The sequence below is a fragment of the Ochotona curzoniae genome, unplaced genomic scaffold (genome assembly GCF_017591425.1).
Source record: "Ochotona curzoniae isolate NIBS_2020 unplaced genomic scaffold, NIBS_Ocur_1.0 scaffold_274, whole genome shotgun sequence".
NCBI lineage: Eukaryota > Metazoa > Chordata > Mammalia > Lagomorpha > Ochotonidae > Ochotona > Ochotona curzoniae.
Genome location: NW_024467101.1, coordinates 946056 through 948757, shown reverse-complemented (window position 1 = coordinate 948757; position 2702 = coordinate 946056). Strand labels below are relative to the sequence as shown.

General features: G+C 40.0%; 1 protein-coding gene across 1 annotated transcript; it reads right to left on the bottom strand.

The window, feature by feature from the left end:
• Positions 1 to 1400: 1400 nt before the first annotated feature.
• LOC121171839 (olfactory receptor 7A10-like) lies at positions 1401 to 2488 on the bottom strand (the record flags this gene model as incomplete). The annotated part of the gene is made up of 2 exons (XM_041003561.1): positions 1530 to 2488; positions 1401 to 1431 (listed from the first exon to the last, which is right to left on the bottom strand). Coding segments are annotated over exons 1-2 (990 nt in total), but the record flags the coding sequence as incomplete, so codon positions are not given.
• Between the last annotated feature and the right edge of the window lie 214 nt (positions 2489 to 2702).

The following is a 2702-nucleotide window of genomic DNA, read 5'->3' as shown; positions in this document are numbered from 1 at the left end:
TCTCTCTCTCTCTTTCTCTCTCTCTTATTTTAAGTCTCATTCATTCTGACACTTCTTATTCTAACTCTATGAAGATAAAAATTAATATTGAAAACAGGCAAAATAACCTGTTAAAAAACAATTTTGAATGTTTATGTATAGTTTTCTTTTTGTTGTAGATTTTGTTTTTGGTATAGAATTTGCTTAACGTTTGGTTTCCTATATTGTAACCACATTGATATTTTTTGATAAAGGAAACTAAGATTTTAAAAACAATTGAATTAATTCTATGCTGCCAGAAAATGGCATTGCAATACCTACAGAAAGCTAAAAATGAAAGATGAGAGCTAATTTGGCTTAGTTGCCACAGTAAAAGATAACTACTGTCTTACTATCTTGGAGTCATATTTTTAGAGAGAATTATTTTAAATGCAAAAAGACTGAGAGGGAGAGGGAGGGAATAGGACATGGGAAGATCTTCCATCAGCTGGCTCACTGCTAATTGTCCATGATGGCCAGGTTTCTCCATGAAGCCAGGAGCTTAATCCTGATGTCCCAGCTACGTGACAGGAATCCACACACATCTGCAGCTTTCCCAGAAGGATTATCCAGGAGAGGATTAGAAGGGGAATGCTGGGATTCAGTTGCTTTGAAGTGGGGTCACAGCATTGCCAACATGAGTTGAATCTTCTGAGTCATATTTTCGTGAAGGTTCTTACACTTGCCTTGGAATCAGTGCGGCATCTCTAGACATCTGGCATGTGGGCAGCACTCATTGGGTTATGTGGAAATGTATGTCACCGAAATAATCAGATTTCCTTGTTCTTTATACTTCAGTTACAATGAACTTCCACAGGATTTTATGCAAGTGAATTTAAGTCTTATTAAGCAATGATAGCTGGCTTGTGAAAGCTATTGAAAACAAACATAAGCTACAAGTTACTCTCATACCAGAAACATAGTGGGAAAAAGCACAAGAAGGGCAAGATTCCCGTAACTTAGTCCAACCTGGAGTAGGAAGATTTCTCAGAACTCCAATGAAGAAACAAGTGTTTTGCTAAAATTTCTGTCCCAGCACCAAAAATTCTGTCCCAGCAAAATTTAATTACATGGATTTAACAAATGGATAGGTATATTCTTATGACTTTTTAAAATTTTATTATCATACCTTTTATGGATATAAAGAGAAGAGGTCTAATGTATTGTCTAAATAAAATTCTAAGAAATTCTTCATATTTTACTTCCTCAATGGCTCTTCCTTCAACTTTTCTACAATGTTATTTAAACTTTTTAATCATAGTCATATTAAGTTAAAATAAAGAATGCTGACCTACCCGATTAAACACAGTGCAATGCAATGGGTCATTCATCTGCAGTGTAATCAGGGGAATTAAGCCTTATAAAAAATAAAGCCAAGAGAATGAAAAGACTAAGCGAGCTCTGCTTCCTCCTCTGATAAATGCATCACAGTGTCTGACATTGAGCCTGAGACATGAGTCACTGACACTGCTCAGCCCCAGTACTGTGTGCCCAACTGTCATTTATGGAACAACAGTCTTTTTATAGCCTTCTTCATGTCTGTGTTCCTCAGGCTGTAGATGAAGGGGTTCAGCATGGGGGTGACCACGGTGTACATCACCGAGGCTGTTGCAGTTGAGGCTGAATTTGAGGCAGCGCTGGCACTGAGGTACACTCCTATGCTTGTGCCATAAAATAGGGAGACAGCAGAAAGGTGAGAGGTACAGGTGGAAAAGGCTTTATACTTGCCCTGAGCTGATGAGATGGCACGGATGGAGGACATAATCTTAGAGTAGGAATACAGGATCCCAGACAGGGGACCTCCTCCCAAAAGCACAGCTGTAAAATCCATTATGAGATCATTGAGAAAGGTGTCAGAACAGGCTCTGTGAACCACCTGATTCAACTCACAGAAAAAGTGAGGGATTTCCAGGTGTTTGCAGAACCTCAGCCTCAGCACCATTAAGTTCTGCAAAAGTGCATTCAGGACACCAATGAGACAGCACAAAAGAACCAGCTTTACACAGAGCCGGGAGTTCATGATGACTGTGTAGTGCAGTGGGTGACAGATGGCAACAAACCGGTCATAGGCCATCACGGTCAGTAGTAAAATTTCTAATCCTATGAAGAATATAAAAAAGTACATTTGAATGATGCAGGCTGTATAGCTGATGCCTCTGCTATGAGTCTGGATGTTCACCAGCATTTTGGGGATGGTGGTGGAAGTGAAGCAGATGTCAGAGAAGGACAAGTTGGCGAGGAAGAAGTACATGGGTGTGTGGAGGTGTGGTTCTGAGAGGACGGCCAGGACAATGAGCAGGTTACCACTTACAGTGAACAGGTACATGGAGAGAAACAAAGCAAAGATGAGAGGCTGCAGTGCTGGGTCCTCTGAGAATCCAAGAAGAAGGAATTCTGATAACTGAGTTTGGTTTTCCAGTTTTATCTGTTGCAGGTCACTACCTGGAAGGTGTAGTTCAACCTGAATCATATGCATACAAAAGAAGATGTAACCAACAGAGCAGAAGTCCAAAATTCATGTTTTCCCATTCAGCATTGAGCTCCCACATTTCAAGAAGGCTTAGTTCCCATTTGGTCCTTTTTATTAGAATCACTGACCAAGTATTTCTTTTAATCCTCCATCTTCCCTAAAGCAACAAACACTCTCACATTTAATGAGATGCCCTTTGACAACATGAGAAATG